The sequence below is a fragment of the Neodiprion pinetum genome, chromosome 1 (assembly GCF_021155775.2).
Source record: "Neodiprion pinetum isolate iyNeoPine1 chromosome 1, iyNeoPine1.2, whole genome shotgun sequence".
In the NCBI taxonomy this organism is placed as follows: Eukaryota; Metazoa; Arthropoda; class Insecta; order Hymenoptera; family Diprionidae; genus Neodiprion; species Neodiprion pinetum.
In genome coordinates this window covers 41321084-41340005 of record NC_060232.1, presented here as the reverse complement: position 1 = coordinate 41340005, position 18922 = coordinate 41321084, and the positions used below count along the sequence as shown (strand labels likewise).

The following is an 18922-nucleotide window of genomic DNA, read 5'->3' as shown; positions in this document are numbered from 1 at the left end:
CATCGATTCAAAATTTTCTGCGGAATTATTTTTGCTTCATGTACCTGCATACTTAACGTAAATACTATCCGGTTGCGCAGAAAACCGTTTGTAAATTCTCTTTTTTTTCATTCTGGTAATGATAGAGATCATAAAATGACTATTGAAACCTAGTAGCGAAACTTCCGATTGTATTTCGTACGTAAAGTGCCGCTGGCAATGAGATTTTGTGTATTTGGTCAACTGCCTGTGTGTATCGTTACGGACGGAGATTGACAGTTGAAAATCATTACTTTTTTGGTAATTTTATTACGAAATGGTCACGCCCGGAATGTTTATCAAATTACTACAATCAAAATCTGCGTTGATTATCCTGGAGATGCAAAAAAAAAAAAAATTTTAAACAAAGGACGAGCCGAAAATTATGAACAAGAGCATTGATGTCCATTTCTCATTCCAAATCACCTTAGAACGATAAAAAATTGAATAGATCCGTCGAATTTCATTCGAAGACAGCTTGCTTCATTTTGAAAACTGTTTGTTAGAAATTTGTCGAAACAGATTTCCTTTTCTCGTGATAATAAACGCAAATGTTGCTATTTATTATTGGTCGGAGTCAGTATCTGTGCAATTTTGAAAAATGAAATATTCAACGAAGCCGACGTGTTAATAGAATATTGTGTTACACGTACAGAAAGTTAATGTGTCAAACTTGCAGTGTGAGTCACAAAGGCGAGTGGTGCAATCGCACAAGTACTAATATGAACCAAGCCAAGCACTAATCACACGAGTCAGACATCGTTCAAACCGCATATATCTCTCAATATTATCTCCCTATATTATAAAGATATCTCGCCGCTACCGCCGTGTCAGGAATCCAGCCTTTCCTCCCACCATCCATCCTTCCCTTCACTTCACTATAAACACATTCATACCTATGCAGATTCAACCCTTTATCCTACGTTTGTGCCCTTATGGCTATGACGATTTAACCCTTTACCCTACGTATACATATACCATTATACATGTGCAGATTTAACCCTTCACCTTCTGTATATACATCCATCTAGGAATCAGGGATTAAACACTAAACCATATATACACGCGCATCCCTATACCTACAAAAATCTGACCCCTTACCGCCTTCCCTCCACCTTTCCATCAAAAGTCGAGAATGGGGGCGAAGCCCCCCTAGTAAACACGTGCGCGCGCGCGCGCGCGTGTGTGTGTGACACATCACTCAGGCTAATGCCTTCCGACAACTGCGGTAAATGTAAGTTTGATTTAGAAAGCAATGATGGTGGCGCTAACAGCGCGAAAAATTAAGGTTGATTAACTTACACTCAACAACACAGTGCGCAAAATTGAGACATTCGAATGTGTTCATTCGCTAAAGAAAGTCCTAGTATTTAAAATATAGTATTTCAACTATGGGCATGCCCCAACGTCGTTTTACCGAATTGTTTGGAAACGGAACACTTCAGGCATGCTCCAAAGGCCTGTGACGATTGAACTTCCGAAGCGGGTGTTGGGAAAAAGTGCGGCAGAGTGCGAATAAGCGTTTTCACCTGATTCTACTTCCGATCTTCACAAATCGTGACATCCGAATATTGTGAAAGCGTAACGAGGTATCATAAACCAATTTGGTTGAAACTATGAAATCAACACGAACAGTTGACACAGACAACGGAAATCAAACCATACCACTGACTTACGAATGCTATATTCAAACAAACTAGCATTGTACGACTCCGCCTTACGGGAAAAAGTGATGAGCTTTTTGGCTAAGAGAGACTGGTTTTTTGTAATTCTCGAGAAAATCGCTGCGGTTTAAAAATGTATTAGTATGATAAGTACTCTACGTGCGACAATTTTGTAATAAATCTACGAAAATAGTATTGATTTTCATCTGACGAACCTCCTTAATAACTTTTTGGCAAGGCAGAATCGACTGATGGAAGTATAGTATTACCTACCTAGTACCTGGGCATGATTGGACAATCCAGAAAACCAGTTGAGTATAGGTATGTAGATATAAACTATTAGGTAAGCAATAGCATCTCACCACGTCGATGTATTTTGTTAAATTCTTCGAAAGCGTCCAAATCTCCAGAGAAGTTAACAAAGCTTTCCGCAGTATTGGTATTATCCTTCCCTGCAATTGGTACGCTATTCCCGGCTGTAGGTTTAAGGCTGACCGGTTGTCCAGCAACGATCTCATCATTGCCCGTAGCATCAGGGGTCCAGCGACTAGATCCATTGAGATCCTTTTTAGTTTGGCGAGTTGTTTTTTAAATATGGTCATCTCGGTGATACGGTTCGATTTCTTCCGTACAGTCCGACGTCTCTGTAAAAGAACGCCCAGACTACGCAAAAAAAAAGGAGAGCGACATAGGGAGCAAGCATTCGTGGAAAAACTCTTCCCGTCGGGGGCTTTGGCGTTCTTATTGAGCGGTCGGACTGTGCTTGATTTTTTTCCCCGTGTCTCTCGGTAACTTAAGTGACTGTTGGATGGGAAAATTTCTAAAAAAAAAAGGCTTCCCTGCAGTGGCTCTGATGTGCAAAATAAAGAACTAGCTCTCTTTCTCTCTCTCCCTCTCTCGAATTCTCTTTTGGAGCAGAGCCACCGTGGTCTAGGAGTTCAAATGCTCCATCATAGCATCTACCTATGGTGCACATATTCAATTTAATCCTATATCTCTACTAACCGACAAGATTCCCAAGCCTTGAGTAATTTTTCATAGCTTCCGTCTACGATCTCTCGTAATTTGTAACAACAGTCACTTTTCCCGTAAGCGATTATTTCCACAAGTGCATTATTTATATTGAGGAGTGAGATGCCGATGCTTTTTGCAACTTGACAAGCGACTCGTTGATATTCTGAAAGGATAATAACGTACGTCTATTTATTATCCCTTCCAGGCAACTACCATGTATACGGCAATGTTAACCAGATAAAATGCATATAGCATTGCATGGATGTGTTGAAAAAACACAGTTCTATAACTGCAATTGTTGCGTACTTGAAACTAAAATCCCAAGTGAATTTATAGGTAATGGGCTGCGTGATAACAGTTCGAAAGTTATTTGAAATAGTTGCCCTCTACTCCTAGCGATACATACGCATACCATGGGTCTCATCTTTAAGATTCTGCAATTATCGACCTTAATTTTCAGAGAAATTGCGACAATGGGCGTCATAAAAACACCGAAAAATTGTCAGTTACTGAATGGCAAATAGTTTCGGAAAGCAGCACAAGAAGCTCGTTATTCAGAAGATAAACAAACGACGAGTAAGCGAATAGGATCGCAAAAATCGACAGTGCCTTACGGTGGATTATACCTGTGTATAGGTACGTAGGTGTACAACATTTTGCAAAAATAGATATAGTGGGCGTCAATTCGAATGACATCAAATCGTCATATCAATGTTCCCGACACAGATAGGGCTCGACACTTTTTAAGGGGTCCATGAACATAGGTACAACATCGCATACAATGTATTACCATTATTTAAGACCTGTATTACTTGTAGTCATATTTCACTTCGCGGAGGCTTATCAAGCAATTGGACACCGAAGCTTCTATTGTTTTACTGGTTCACATAATGCATATAATTATACTTTACTATAATATGTATGATACCTGTAAAAGGAGCACCGTGGAAAATGATACAGGGCCTTGACAGCGGCGTCTCGTTTGCCAACGGCGGTGTGATGTCGGCTTCTTTCGAAACTTCTACAATTGGATCTGTAATGATTTTCGGGGAAATCCCTCTTTCTTGGGACTCATCGATACAATCTGCGATATAACTTCGCGTTATTATTCATGGTAAATGCAATAATATATACGGGACGTATTCACACCGTAATACCGCCGGGTGGCAAGTGCCCGATCGCTGCAAGGCAAAACCATTGGGATTATGTGAAAAAAAAAAATCGCATTAAAAATAATTACAGGCATTTGGAATCTTTTAGCCACAAATAACTGTATGTCTATCAACCCTCGCCTCACCTGTCGCAAAATGATGTGTGCCCACAAATGCATACGTATAATAATAGTATTAAGTATATACATTTGATGTGAATAACCTTAAAATATTGGAAAAAGAGTATAAACTGCAATACAGGTTCGTAAAAGAAATAATACGTATTTCAAATGAATAGTCTATCACGGCATGCATACGAATGCGCAGAATGCTTGAGCCGTATTTGTCCAACAATTTTGAGGAATTAAAAGAATTACGTGGCCATGGGTGCTCGTCGCCCTCCCAGCCAATTCGTCAATAGTTTCAACGAGTTTAAGTTTTCTCTGTCACCTCTAAGCTATGCATGAAACTGCGAACACCTCATTTGATGCGCGAAATAACCAGGTACTGTATTATAGTATATATAAACGTAATACTTTCGTGAAAAAAAAAAAAACAACGCAGTTATTCAGAGCGCGGCCTTCTCCTTTTACAATCGAATGCATCAATCATCCCCGTCATACCGAACCCACGAGTGAAAGTTCGCGAAATCAAATTTAAATTTTTTAAGGTTTCGGCCAGCTTTCGGGAATTCTGCCCCATATAGATATTATGTCGCTAATTTGTCAATTGCAACGGTATATGCTCGCAGAGAAGCGAGCTATCACAAATTAAATTACAATCCAGTAAGGTTTCCGCTTGTTTAAGATCGTCAAGAGAAAATCCTGAAGATATTTCGAACATCTTGTCAGGAGCAAACATTTTGCGACCTTTCCCCGGATTCATTGATCCTTGCCGTCGCTGCAATAACGGCATTTCTCCTTTATCGCGCACGCGATACAGGCTGGTGTCAAGATCGCTGTCAATTCCGTTTACCACTTCGAGGCGATCATTACCTACGACTCCTTGTTCTTCTATTTCTTTTTCGCCTAATTTTGCGTCTGGAAAAAAACATTGCTGCTCCATAAGTTTTATACGGACACATCACTATGTACGATACTCCAATCGCCGTGTCAATATGACTGTTTGTAAATAGAAGAAAACAAAAAAATCGACATGCTGTTACGGCAATCGGTAAGGTTGACAATAGTTGTTTCGTTTTATTACAGGAATTTTTTCATCGATTATCACTTGTAAAATAAATGATCCGACATCCATTTGAACGAATTAAAAAAAAGTATCACGACGTTTCTTTGAGAGTTAAAAACATTTCATGGCAATAAATATGTAAACCAGCAATCTCCCACGCTTTTGTCTCATTATTATTGTGATCTATAGCATGTCTTTGTATACTTTAACAATACAAGGTATCGGTTAACTCGGGAATTCGTCTCCACAGCTTACCAACGCAATATGTTGACTCCAATTCATGTGATCCAAACATGGTCAGCAGCTCGGTGGAAAGCGACCGATAACAATCACGGATGATGGATGATAATTGTTGACCTGCGGTAAGCCGCAGTGGGAACAACATTTCATGCACGCCGTAGTAGTGCATCATTGATCGTATCATACATTCCTCTTCGATATATTCCCTATAAAAACGGTCAAGTCAAACGCTAACGGAGTATTCAACGTCTAGTCGGCATAAAAATTACTCTCATCGTCTCAGAACTGGTTCAGACTTTGTGAAATATTTTCATCGGTTGATAAGAGTATGTGTGATATTTTGTAAATTTTTACACGCAGATATTCAGACGTCAGACGTTGACAAATTACAGGGTCTTATGTTGATTTAAAAAAAAATTACAATATCAAACGGAACACTTGAGAGTAATACTATGAAGTTTTTTTGTCATCGCTCTTACGAGATCTCGCACCAGCTGTGCACATTCCAAATACAATCGTACATTTTTTTTTCTCACACAAAGGTACCGGATTTAACTTGTGACAGGAAAAATGCATTCCGGATTCACGAAACCATCAAAATGATTGCGAACCGCGAAACGACTTGACTAATCTTTCCGAAAGAACTACTTAACTCGACTTCGATGCTAATTTTCGGGGACAAGAACAACTTTTTAGCATATCCGTTTCTATGATTAAAATGTTACACGAAGTACTACTAAACTAGCCTAATACTAATTTCCACTTCTGTAGTCTCGATTAAAGGCACTAGGTGAAATATTGAAACGGCAACATCTCCAAAACAACAAAAATAGAGTCGAGTGGTTCTCCCAGTTCGCCACAGAGATATACTTACGTGTCGAAATTCTTCCAGAATACGGTGATAGGGTACGGATAAAGGTTCTTCACCAAAAATGTCTTCTCCACAGGTTGATCGTACGGTATCGTTGATTGGAATACGAGCGACACTTCGGAGACGTGTAACTGTGGTTCGATACCCTGACCCGACATCGTCACCAGGATAGGAGAAATATTTTTGCAAATTTTTATTCTCAACTGCCCTTCGAAGTATCTCTAAATACAGTCAATACACCACATCACAATAAGCGGACCCAAACCCTGAGTATTAAATGCGTAAGATCCACGATACATGAAAAGCCCGTCACTGGCGTGACGCGTGCCGCAGCATGCGTTATAGACTCAGGGCTTAAACGGAGTTTGAAAGAATCTTATTGTAATCTCATATGATAAGGGGGAGTTTTTTTTACTTTCAAATACATTCTTAATTTTGTCATTCAGCAATTCATACCCGTATGATTTTACTTAACGTCTCGCAAAAGTTCAGCACAACATATTGCAAATTATAATTCGCTAAAGACCTGCAATAGGCATGAGTAAGTGTGTATGTGTATGTACCGCTACAGAGATGGCCTCTGATCGGTTTAAGATACACCCACACGTGTAGTCTAGCACGCAGGTTAAATAGACGGTAGCAGACCACACCGGTGGTCCTCAAGCGGTCAGAATTGATTTCCATAGGTGTAAATTATTGTAAACCGGAGTAATGTCGATTCTAGCCTTCCCAATTTCATGGGGTCAATAATAAATTTGACAGCATCAGCGTTTAACATATACGCTAATTGAGTAACACGTCACGGCGGCTTGATGAGCCACTGCTACTGGTAATTTCCGACTCGCGAAAGTGAAGAGAGTCGGAATAAAATTTACCGAGGTGTAAATTATATGTACCGAATTTATCTTGATCATTTTCTGTTGCTTATTCACCTTCAAGATCCTTTCTTAAATGAAACTTACAGCCTCTTTCGGCTTGAAGTATACGTTTGCCAGGTTTTCACTGCCCGGTAAAAACGTATCTGCACTGTAATGAAGAAAAAAAGGTCCTGCCGTTCCTTCCTTCCATCGACCACTATCCTTATAACGAATTGTCGCTTGCCATTCACACGGTACCCAACCACTGCGTACCGATAAAAGAAATTATTATTGTTGAATGCCGATCTGCAGGCAATCCGGAACTCGCGAGATTTCCGAGACGGTAAAGAAATGAAACACTCAGTGAGAGTTATGTGCATTTAGATGCATTTTCAGTCCCAAAAAGTTGATATACTCAACTCCTTAGCTTACGAGTAAGTGAATACAAGATTATTTACCTGTTACGCAGTAAAACAGGGATCAGCATGCAATTCCCAACGGCAACTTGACCAAATGATAGGTAATTAGTGTGAACAGTGAGAGAAGGGTACGTAACAGTGGCCTTGATAGAAATCGGTATCGTGGATCCGTGGCTTACCTAGTCGAAAAGAAGTTTAATAAAGAAAACTGGAATAACTGTGTTATTTGCATGCAGAACTTCGAATGGGAAAGTGTCACATGCTGTGAAGCACTTCTTAGACTGGAGCTCAGAATCCTATAGTTTCGGTGGACTTTTTTGCGGTAAAAACTAATGTTTGGCCTTGCCTCGGCATAGAGAAAGAAAAAAATTTCTAAAATTCGTCCAACTTGAAACAGTCTACCCTAGATACGTTTTTTCAAGTAAAAGTAAATCATATCCTGTGACCAGTACGGAGAATGTTTGAATAAATTAAAACATCGTGTACCTCTAGGTAAATTGTATGTTCAATGATCGTTTCTTGCTCGGTATATTTGGATCTCGTAGGGTTAAAGGTCACGTTTAGCGGAGTGGATTCGCCAATCGGTAAGGGTTTCCCCTGGTCAAATTGTACGTAAATACCAAACTTCTTCAATGGTTTCCTTATACGAATGTCCGCCAGTATCGGTCCATAGTTGAATAATAATGTAGAAAAACAAGCTGTCTGCTCTACAACGATGTAGCCCAGATCTGCGGGTTATATATATGTACCTTAATACATATATTCGCGGACATAAGGCACTCGATACTAAAACGTGATGAGATCTCAAATTCCTCTTATACACTCTGTCACCGACAAGAAAATTTTTATATCTACAGTAAGCAGACAAAAGTGGTAAAATTATGAATCGAGGTTTGATACTCTTTTATACAATCATGTATCGTACCAATTACGTACTCCGGAACAAGCAGTGACAATGCGTCTCTCTTCTTGATGGCCGCGTCGTGTTTCTCTAGTAATTGCGGATTGTCACGAACGTATTCGATGAACAACAATCTTTCAATAGCCATTTCCACGTCCACCACAGTAGGAACTGTTTCGTCGCAGGTGATTATCACCCACCCATTTTCTGGAAATTCATACGTGCCAAAGATGAGGCACTTATCAGAGCTTATCAGCTGATGCCTTTCCATACCCGTAATGGCAAAACTGATTGCAATCATCGAAAACTCTCAACAGGTAGTATTACTTGGAGAACAAATTTTTGTCCCGCTTACCTGTGAGTTGTTGTCTCTCGTTATCCGATATCAATGAATATCCCTGGGAGCGATCCTCGATTGACAAACCTCCCTCGCTGGTCAATGGAGATCTAGAAGTGGACGGCATTTTAGTGAAATTCAAGGTTATTCCGCTTATCGAACTATTTAAGCAATTGTAGCTTACGAACGGCGTGTGGATTTCACTTGGTTTAAGAACTCTACCGTGATTGAGGCAATCGCTCGATAGCAGATATTGACCGGCAGTTTATTGAAAGCCATGCCGCGTGGTATACTCAAGTAAACCTGCGGTGCCGATACGTAGCCTTCGATGCAAATGGAGACTGGAGGATAGTGGGCGATCTGACCTTGGCCGAAAGTTAGAGATCAAATGTACGATGTCTAAGGTGCGTACGTGTCATATACCTACAATACAGGGCCATTCGTCGTTATACACCTGGCTCTTGAACAAGAGGGAGTCGCTTGTACGGGATCCAGGTAAGAACAACTACGTGAGTAAACACCGATGTATGACCCTGTATGTTAAATGGGACGCGGCTACTGGGCCCGTCCTATGTGCATTAGCGCATCGCACTGATTAGATAACAATCTAAATATATCACTATATAAAACAATGTACCTCCAAATCGAATCGTTCATGAATCCGTCCGGGTATTCCTGAGTAATAGGTAATATCCAGGTAAGTCCTTGACATGGGGTTCACTGATCCGCGTCTCGGCTCCACTCTCAAACGATCTACGTTAACACCTCGCTCCGTTCCTTCAACTAATTCGCGAGATTCCACGTTTGACGAAAGAGCCGGTGTGAGGTACGTCGCGAAATTGAATCCAACTACGCCCTGATTGACAATAGTCAAACTCGCACGGCACGATTCCCAGGGTAACTTGGGTTAACAAAATAGTGACGATAATATTTACATTAAATAATAGCTCATACATTTAATATATTTTAATCAGAAAAGATTCTGTAAAGAAATACCGATTCATCATTTCCATGGCCAAACACGAGTATACGAGTAGGTCAATTGAGCACAGGCTTTGGAAGTTCGATGTTGGAATAGACATGAGAAACAGTACTCATACCTCAGGGTTGAGTTGTTGAGTCAGAAATGTGGCAAATTATTTTTGGATGCTAGTCATAGATATCGATAATGGCAGTTGGCATACAGCTAACACCGTGAATATCACTTGAAAACTGCCGATCGAACCTCGGAAAGAGGCTTCGTACCAATTTAGCGTACGTTGATTTTAACTGAGAGAACAGTCATTTGCCCACTTCGACATATGGTCAAGGGGCGTGTTACGTTTCTTTTTTTTTCGCATTTTGAAATTAAAGCATATTGAGAATATATTGTAAAAATTTCAGAACGAAATTAGAAACATTCATGGAGTATTGGCATGTAGAACAGAGCGCACCGTCGGTCGCGCGGCATCTGCAATCGCATAACGATCTTCCCGAAACAAGTCTTAAAGCCTTCCCTGAGGCTTCAAAACAGGCAAGGGACGCTCGAAGGGCAGCCAAAATAGCTTAAGATGATTTCTTTTTTTAATATGCACCACGCATGGCTGATTAGTGTATGTATAATTTTTTTACGAAATATCTGTTGCTGAAACTTGAAACCTGTTTTTCTCGAAACCCAATTTTTTCCGGTCGGTTCCTGACTTTCACGAAATCCTATCCAACCGAACGGCCTAATATTTGAACATGTTATTCTATATACCAACCGCTATGGTCGCTACTAGAATGACGTAATTTTATTAAAGATTTCTTATTTATTTTGTCGACTTTCTTAAAGAAAAATCACGATTTTATAAACTCTTGTTTTACCAGTCCACCATTTTTTCATATTTTATATTTACATCGTATGTATAAACGTCTAGATCTAGTGTGGATCTGAGAAACAAGCCTACAAAATCCATTTGAATTTTTCTTTCGGATCACTGCAAATGCTGTAATCATCCGCAACCCTCCTCATTTTTTTCCGATGTTAATTTCGAGCATAAAAAACATTAATAAAATGTTATAAGCTGTCCTGAAGAAAACCCGTTTTGTTTCATTGAATATACCAATAACAACGTGTACGAAAATGGAAATTTTTATACATTCTCTTGCTACAAAAAAAATTCTTCAACAACGTTTGAAACTTCGGCCGTCACGACGGAATACCCCCTCAAATGGCATGACGAGTTTTTCTAAAACACAGAAGATGACTGCAGTCGCACGCGGTAACTGATTTAAGTAATAACGATTCTGTCCCCTTGTCATTTCGTCAAAATCTTGGTAAGTATTATTCATACAGTCACAGAAAAGGATACGATCGACTTGCGTATTATAGACTTGGATTACCATAACATTATGCGTATACTTATCTGTAGAATTTGAGAGCGTACCTGGTGATAAAAATCGATTTTTTTCGTATCAATAGAAAAGCTAATCGCATCGCACAATGCTTGCACTTCTATCACTTGCGTAGGGCCGGACAAAAGACGACAGGCTACGTTCGCGTTGAATCCAACACGTGACAATGCATTAAAGTCAAAATACACGTATTGTGATGAATACGGTGAAATAGTACCGCACCTTGGTACTACTTCGAGCATCTGAAATCAAATACGCTCGATGCAGCAACCAGGAGAAATTGATGCTATGTAGTATAATGCAGTACCGTCCGTAGCGGTGCTTTGCGACATTTCGAACGGGTAGAAAACATTTGCTTCTTGCATAATTCTTTTAACAAACCAAAGAGCATTTCAAAGAGCGAATAATTTCTTAACATACGTATAGACAGATTATTCGCGAATTTGTAACATGATCCTGGTTGTGTATGCTCATAATTATAATAGGGATCGAGCGTAGTCAAGTATGAAATGTAATAAGATAATTGAACGTAACTGTGAAATACCGAATTCATCTAGCAATTGCAAGTATACACACGATTAATGGAGAACTAAACTTCTCATGAGTCTCACAGGAGTGGTTAGACGTGATTATTAGAATTGACAAAATCTGTCAGAATAATTGATATCAATCAAATGACAGGTACAGCAATCAAACTAACCTCCGTCGTAAGCTCCCGTTCCAGTGAGATATCTGTCGTAGCTTTTTGCGCATCTTCGAGGGCTGGAATTTCCGAGTCTCTGCGAAGGTGACGTTCTATTATTCCGAATATCAAGTCTTGAATCTCACTTTCCTTGGCGGGTGCCAATCTCTCTGCATGATCTTTTTCTTTGGTGTTGTCGATATCAATCAGTTCCAATGAGCGTACCGGCGGTAAAGTAGCAGCGGGTGCATATCTCCTCTCTTTATCCCCTTTGTCTCTTTGCGCCGTACCGCCAATCGTATAAACCAAGTCTGCAGCAGCGAAATAACAGTAGTAATTACAGTTAAAATTCACGGGTACAGATAATTCGAGATCTTTTCACAATATCCACGAACAGGGTTCCGCGGTGGGACACACTGATCCACATTATTATCCTGCAACTGATAAGTGCGTGCACTGAACATTTACAAGTTTACTTGATACGGGAGATATCAGGTGATATTTAGGTACTATAACTAAATTTCAAAAAATCACCATCGACTGATCCCGATGAAGGTATCGCAAGCTTGGTGATTTCCGGGACTAATCGCTCAAATAGGTAGCTGGTCAAATTATTTTCGGGATCCTCTTTGTCTTTCGCCTCTTGCTCCGCCTCTTGTACGTCTGATGGAGAAAAATCTCGGAAACTCGATTTTCCTGCCATTGTCTCGCTCGACTAATAACAAACAGAAATATTGTGGCGAGATCAACAATCTATACAAGCATCGTGTGTTTCGCCGCATGATGGAAGTGATGTAATAATGGCAAATATTTATTCACGGAGCTGTTCTTTGGGTTGGACCCTCTGGAAGGCCGGAACTTACTTTTCTACGACGAGACTCAAAATGAAAGATAAAAAATTTGAAATAGCCCGAGTATATAGGCGTAGAGTATACATTTGTGTAATTTTTACATTATTGTACCGTGTGCAATACATTTGACTACGTTTCACTCCAATAAAGTGAATTTTATGTTGAATGAAAATGTGAGATTTTACTCGATTTCTTACTTGTAAGCATCGAGCATGATCGTAGTGACTGGATTCAATACCGATATTATCATCAGCAAGGTACTCGAAATAGTACCGAACGGGCAGATGTCCAGGATTTGCAAGGATAAGGTTCTTGTACGCTGTAGATCCGACATCGCTGTTGAGAACCGCCAAATTGTTTGGCAAGATGGATATGTTCGGATAATTCAATTCAGCGATGCACTTAATTTTATCCTACTGGCAACAGGACGTCCATATGACAGTATACTAGTAAAAACTGGGGCAAGCGATACCCCGCAATGTGTCTGGGACCGGCCTAAGGACCTACTTAGAATTTACTATAAAAACGCAACCTTTACACGGTGATTCTCGTACTGGAATGTCAAAATTCCGTTAAATTTCCTGGAGTACAAATTCAATGGATTCATAGCTTGAGTGTTGAATCTCACGCAGATGCGATTAGGGGTTTCATCCCGAAGATCTATATTCGTGTTTGCAAGACCATCGCCCTCGTCATCCGTCACTATTTCGAATGGAGGATCGATCTTTAACGATGCCCTCAGGTCCAGTTTTGATCGGTTCGTCACATATAGTTCATCTGAATTGTGAAGAGAAGGATTTATGTATATGAGCAGTCATGATGTACTGTATTAATACGAGGCAATTCTAGGCAAAATCTTGTACGAATTCAAGGAGCGAGGTGAATAATTTTTAGGTATTACACAGGTTTAGGACAAGTGCCTTGATGTTTATAGGTGTGTACATTTCATGTAGCAAAATGACGTTTCGAGGGAAATTGAAGTGCTCGTTTCGGCAACACATCAGATAATTACGGATCGCATGACAGGTTGGCATCGGTGAAATGGCCAGCTGCTAACAGGAATTTATATTAGCAGCTGAATCATCGGAATTAATTATCGCCTTAAAGTGGATATATAGATTCAAGATCCCCAAAACACGTATATTACATACACGCATTCATAAAGCTGCAAGGTAAAAGTGAGGGTGAAAGAGTAAAGATAAGAAAGCCAATGCACGACACTCGTATCAATTCAACAACGAGAACGCGAAGTACAGCGCGGAGAGCGAAGGTTATACTGTTCACGCAATCCTTACACCCCAAAGTATGCTGTTATATCCGTAAATGGTATAGAGGCAGTAGCTAACCCACCTGTTGTTTGGATCTCATTTTCCGATGCGCTCATGTCGTACCGGAACATCAATTTGCGCTTACTGAATATGACATGCGGATCAATGAACGTTGCACGAAATAGACTTGTTGCCAAAACCTCCCTCCTCCCGTATCCCTTGATCTGGCCGTGAAGGTACCACTGTTCGGCGATTGGCTCTTTCCTACAAGTAAATAAATACATCAGTTCGAACAAATGATAACGAACGAAACTGACACATCGGATTATCCTTAAGTACAATAACCTATTATTCACAATAACCTAATGTACCTAGAAGAGTATAATAGGACTACGATACTTTTACTATTAGGAACTCACGTTTGCCAGTGTATTTTACAATGAACGATCGCATTAGTGCCAGCCGGTAATTCCAAGTCGTGCGGATCAACAGTGAACTTGTCACTTGAACAATTTATGTTACATGAGTTGTCATTACTACCTATTATATATAAATCACAAGTCATTGATAACGTTTCCGGACTCACTGTCGTTGTTCGTGCTTCCCACTTTTCTGGAGAACTTGAGATTCCTCTGTAGTACTCCACAACAACCGATGATGCCTCGTGCCCTTATTCGCTAACATTATCGGTATACTGATAGCCTGATCCCTGCAACATGATAGTATACAAAACAAGACTATATTAAATATTTTGTCTGCCCAAAAGTACACTATAAAAAAAAGGGTGAATTCATTCACGCAATGGTACGGTAATGTCACATCAAGGCATTGTAAATCGATCTTCTCTGCCACCCGTACTTCCAGGAAAATCGTCTACTCGTATAGTATTTTTAGCCATGACGTTAAGCGTGATTTTCGCAAACACGCGGATAATCTCTGGTGCCAAATACTAAATTTATCAAGAGCGCGTTCTCTCTCAACTCGCCCACATGGGTAAATTTATGCTATTCATGACAAATAATTTGCAGTGCACTTATTAGTTTACTGATGCAAGCATTAACCATTTTTTTCCTAGCCTGCCATTAGTATGAACGTTAATTTTTAGTGTTGAAATTAGATCATTTGATCAAACCAAACGACGCTTTGTTGTGCTATCTCAATAACATGCGGACAAAAAAGTTTTTCACTTTCACTTTGGACCATCATGTTGAACTGCTACAACGGACTTTTCGAAACATTAAAATGTACTATTGAGGTCTGTTTAGTTATTTTTATGTCACTTTTTGCAAGCGAAGAAAAGAAATTATTCACTGTGCAAATTGAAGTGAAGAATTGAAGATATTTATTTTTCACTCCAAAGCGAACTTAGACGTCAAACTGGAGCCCTCAAATAGATACAAAAGAATTGCGACAATTTCAAAGCATATAGGGTAATGAAATGGTTACAGCGTAAGACTGGTAATTCAAAGTCTCTGGTGGCATAATATTTGTTGAGTATATTTAGAAATTCTTTTTTCAAGCCGAATGGACACCCAACCATGCATATCATTAATTTTATGTGTACGATTGCAAAAATTTAATTTTCGTGGGTGCCTCAATGTGTATTATAGCCATTCTCTACACTACTTATTCTTGCTTATAAGATACTCGCATTGTCAGCAATTTACCTAAAAAGAAGACCAATATCGAATACTGGTACGATGTTCGGATCTAATTCAATGCTGGTTCCAATGCCAACAGCATGGAGAGAACATGTAATGATTCTGCTATTCATTATTTCGATGTCAACTCTATCCGAATACATTCCGGTGTCACGGAGATAAAGTGTTATTTCCAATACCAGTGACTTGTTTGGCTTCAATACACCGGAAGCTGGACTCACCGTCCAAGGGGAAGGTTTCTTGTGCTTTGCGAAAGATAAAGAATAAATTTTCAACATTAACACGTATTATACATATAGTATTACTGCAGACTGGTAGCTAAGGCAATGCTGTGATTACAAGATATATCTGATTGGAGAAACAGTGGTCAGAAATTTTGTGTCGTTTCGCTAAGAAAATTTTCCATTCTATTACATTTTCTTAACATTGTTGACTATTCGTTCGAAAGTCTGACTTGTTTCCAATGGTGGATATGGCCATGTAGGTATAGCCACAGAGCCGTAAAAAAAAATAATAAAAAAAACCCTCGCAGAAACGTGAAATCAGTATAAAACTGTTTGGCACGTTACTACTTTTCCTCCAGCCACTGGCAATTTGCAGTATTGGTATTAAGCATAAAACATCATTCACTGCTGTGTGAACAAAAATCAGCTTTGCAGATACGACGTTTTTGTATGGGATTTTTCAGATATCTCCGAGACGTCTTCAAATCGAGTCAGGACGACGTAAAACGTTTCCAACACTTGGGTGTCTGAAATAGTTCGCGGAGGCATCTGAAAGACACAACCTGACTTCCGTGTTATTTCACTTTTTCTCTGTGATATTATACGCCTGAAAGCAATGCTTGAAAATCTATACTGATATACTGATAACAATATTATAAAGAGGAAAGATTTGTATTTTTGTATTTTTGTATTTGTGTATGTTTGTAATGAATAAACTCAAAAACTACTGTGCCGATTTCAAAAATTCCTTCACCATTGGAAAGCTACATTCACCCTGAGTGACATAGGCTATATTTATTGCTAGAAAAGATTAGGGATCCTTACTAAAAACGTCTTTCGTCGCATGCGCTGCGGAAACTATTGATGATAGACCAAAAGTACGTTTTACAATATTAAAGAACATATCAATATCTACAAAAAACTTCGCGATACCATATGTCCAACCGTTATCGTTATGTCGCAATAATCACTCTTTACATTTTAAAAGTTGATAGAAATACCGACCAAAATTAGACCACACCATTCATATAACTTCTGTTTAAATCCTTATCCAAATAAATCATATTGTTTTCAAGACTGTTGCAATTCATATAGATTACTTTTTGAATTGTTATTACGAATTTCATAAGTCATAGAAATAGAAAAAATAAACGCTGTCGCGTTGTGCATGTTATTCATATTTTTTTATCAATCCTTTTCCAAATAAATTATTTTGTATTCAAAATCGTTTCGACACCTGTAGCTTACTTCTTGAATTTTTCAAATCGCATACTCCATTCAAAAGATATTAGGAATTTAAAAAGTCACAGATCAGCCACGACACGGCGCGGCAGCGCCTTTTCCATGCTAGCCTGGCATTGCAGCGGCGCGGCAGAGGGGCGGGCACATCTATGAAATAGGTAGCCGCGCGGCTCATTCGCGCGGTCGGCTCCCTGCGCAGCGGACGTAACCGACATTGAACATTTTTTGACTACTTTAATTGCAAATTTTTTTTGTCCAAGTTAAAAAGTTCCTCTAAGAACTAATTATAAATTGTTTATTCACGCTTTACTGTCTATTATTTGTATGATTGTAAGTATAAATAGATAATGTGGTACTGCGTTTAAAAAAATATAAAAACAAAACAACAACAAAATATAAATAAAGGGTAAAAATATAAAAAAAATCTTATGTCCACACGTGCGAAGCCGGGACAGGCCGCTAGACGTTGATAAAATTACAAAACTTGACTCCTCTAGATAATGCACCTCGACCTCGGACTTTAGATTGCATGTCTGCCGGATGAACCGTTACATCGAAATCGTTTCTGATTTTGAGGAAGAAATTCTCAGCAACTTCCTTACAGTAAAATTACAATGAACGAAACATAATCAAGCGAATCGAATCCAGGTACGAGCGTTGATTTGTCAAGTGTAACGGAAAATCACTTGAGAGTTGTTCTTTCTCTTGGTTTCAGATCAAAATTGCCTGTCTATAATTTTGCTTACAACAATTCAGTAAAATGTTATCAACTCATGAGAAGGGCCTCGCTTAAGGGCTGGCGCGTCATGAAAATTGATTGTCAGTTTTCATTCATGACCTGCGACATCAAGAATGCTAAATCGTTGTGCCAAATGTACCTATCGAAACATTTTAAATTCAACTTACAAGCGCTGCGACGAATTGCGCGACGATCGGTGCGTCGCTGAATAAAGTGATTGTCCTTTTAACTGGTTCAAGAAGTCGGACCTCTCCCCAATTGACCAGCATCGGTTGTACGGTGACGACAGGGCCCTGCCCATTGCATATCACAGAACAACACTGCGTGTGACTTCTATCGCCGAAGGCAAGTAGACTGAAAATGCATACAGTCGCGTGTGTGTAAACTTTACAAACGATAATACAGATGAGCGTATTTAACCGTAGAAGCAATCATTCCTTACACCTCATAAATAATCTTTGACGGAGAATAAGATGACCGGATCTTAGCTAACGTTGAAACCTGCATATTAAATTATACAACTCTCTACCAGGCTACAAATCAGCAGTTCAATTGCCATTCGCTTGCTACCTGACCCTTGTTTCCGTGCACGAGAGCAGTGCGCGGACAGAAATTACCAGAAATTTGTTATTCTCCTGTACGTTTTAATACGGCTTTTTGTTTTTGCTACGCGAATCTACATGTAATTTCAATCGGGGTCGGAGAGTCCTCAATTACCGGTATATGAGGAACGACCGACCATACCCGGGCAGCTGTGCAGTTACGATTCCATATAAGTATTTCAAAGATGAATTACCTCAATTGCAGTTTCTGTCTACCCAAGGCAGTTGTGATAATCTTCACAGATATGGATGTCCATTCATATGGTTTCAAATGTCCCTGGTACGCTGACAAAGAGTACATTATCGTCGAGCTTGTCGTTACCTGGTGGAAAACGTTATTCCCTTCAATGGCATGAAGAAATTCTTTTTATACATAGCTGTCATACCTACGCGCAGATCGAATGTGTACTGCATCAGTGGTGTACGTTTAGTATCATAGTTTTTCGAGTGCAGTGTAGATGGGGTCACTGACGGATTTTATAGGTATGTATCTGAGAATTCGGAGAGTGAAACCGAAACCGACGAACACCCTCTAGTTTACCCACATAATATATAATTACATAGGGGCGAGCTGGGCAGAATTGGCCCTAACGGGTGAAATGTCGATAACGCTTAAA

General features: G+C 39.5%; 1 protein-coding gene across 1 annotated transcript; it reads right to left on the bottom strand.

Annotated features, from left to right (window-relative positions):
- Positions 1–4564: 4564 nt before the first annotated feature.
- Positions 4565–18062, bottom strand: LOC124210619 (hydrocephalus-inducing protein-like). The gene is made up of 19 exons (XM_069138198.1): positions 17871–18062; positions 14424–14546; positions 14257–14340; positions 13920–14101; positions 13102–13346; positions 12767–12982; positions 12253–12433; positions 11737–12029; positions 11069–11278; positions 9298–9561; positions 8845–9020; positions 8679–8770; positions 8348–8530; positions 7909–8150; positions 7462–7601; positions 7109–7268; positions 6150–6367; positions 5291–5481; positions 4565–4887 (listed from the first exon to the last, which is right to left on the bottom strand). The coding sequence occupies exons 1-19, from the start codon at positions 18002–18004 to the stop codon at positions 4565–4567; spliced, it is 3657 nt and encodes a 1218-aa protein (XP_068994299.1). The 5' UTR covers positions 18005–18062.
- Positions 18063–18922: the final 860 nt, after the last annotated feature.